The sequence below is a fragment of the Gregarina niphandrodes genome (genome assembly GCF_000223845.1).
Source record: "Gregarina niphandrodes unplaced genomic scaffold scaffold00006, whole genome shotgun sequence".
NCBI lineage: Eukaryota > Apicomplexa > Conoidasida > Eugregarinorida > Gregarinidae > Gregarina > Gregarina niphandrodes.
In genome coordinates, this window is record NW_011645777.1 from 222,346 (window position 1) to 223,101 (window position 756).

The 756-nt window shown below is 42.2% G+C and overlaps 1 protein-coding gene across 1 annotated transcript; it reads right to left on the reverse strand.

Annotated features, from left to right (window-relative positions):
- Positions 1-34: 34 nt before the first annotated feature.
- GNI_045410 (Rab GTPase family 1 protein) lies at positions 35-203 on the reverse strand (the record flags this gene model as incomplete). The annotated part of the gene is made up of 1 exon (XM_011131281.1): positions 35-203. A coding segment is annotated over one exon (169 nt), but the record flags the coding sequence as incomplete, so codon positions are not given.
- Positions 204-756: the final 553 nt, after the last annotated feature.

Genomic DNA, 756 nt, shown 5'->3' on the forward strand with positions numbered 1-756 from the left:
CAAACTCGTGCACACACTCTTGGTTGCAACTTACAATTTGTAACTTCACTTTTTTATCTTCCAACATTATCGTCTTAATCTTAAAATCTACTCCTATCGTAGAGATATAACTATCCGTATAATTGCCATCAGCAAATCGTAATAACAAACAAGACTTTCCAACACCAGAATCGCCTATCAACAAAATCTTAAACAAGTAGTCACTAAAATTAAACATCATTATTATCATCGCATTCAGGTGTGTGGAATAGCATTCGGATGTGCCAACCTGAGGATTGACTTTTCAGGACACACACACACATTGACCCAGGACACACACACCATTAGCACATTGAAGTGTGACCACATCAAGATGTGACCACATCAAGATATAACACAAACCCCCTGGGTAAGATATGACCACATCAAGATGACTTACTATTCTGGGCCCATTCTTGGTGTTGATAAAAATTTAAGAAAAGAGCTCTCGGTATTTGTGATAAGAGCAATGTCTAAAAGTTTGATTCTTGAACTGGTCGTAGGTTATCCAATCACCAGATTGTATATTAGCCCATGCCCGTTGAGAGATCGCGCCATCCAAGAATGATCCAGGGCCATCTTCTACCATAGTATATTCTACTAAGCTGCATATCCATTGGATCATGTTATGAACCTCATCCAATCCTAAAAGAGAGATGGTACCTTCGGGGGGGGGGATGGTACCTTCGGGGGGGGGAGGTGGTACCTTCGGGGGGGGGAGGGTGGTACCGTTCGGGG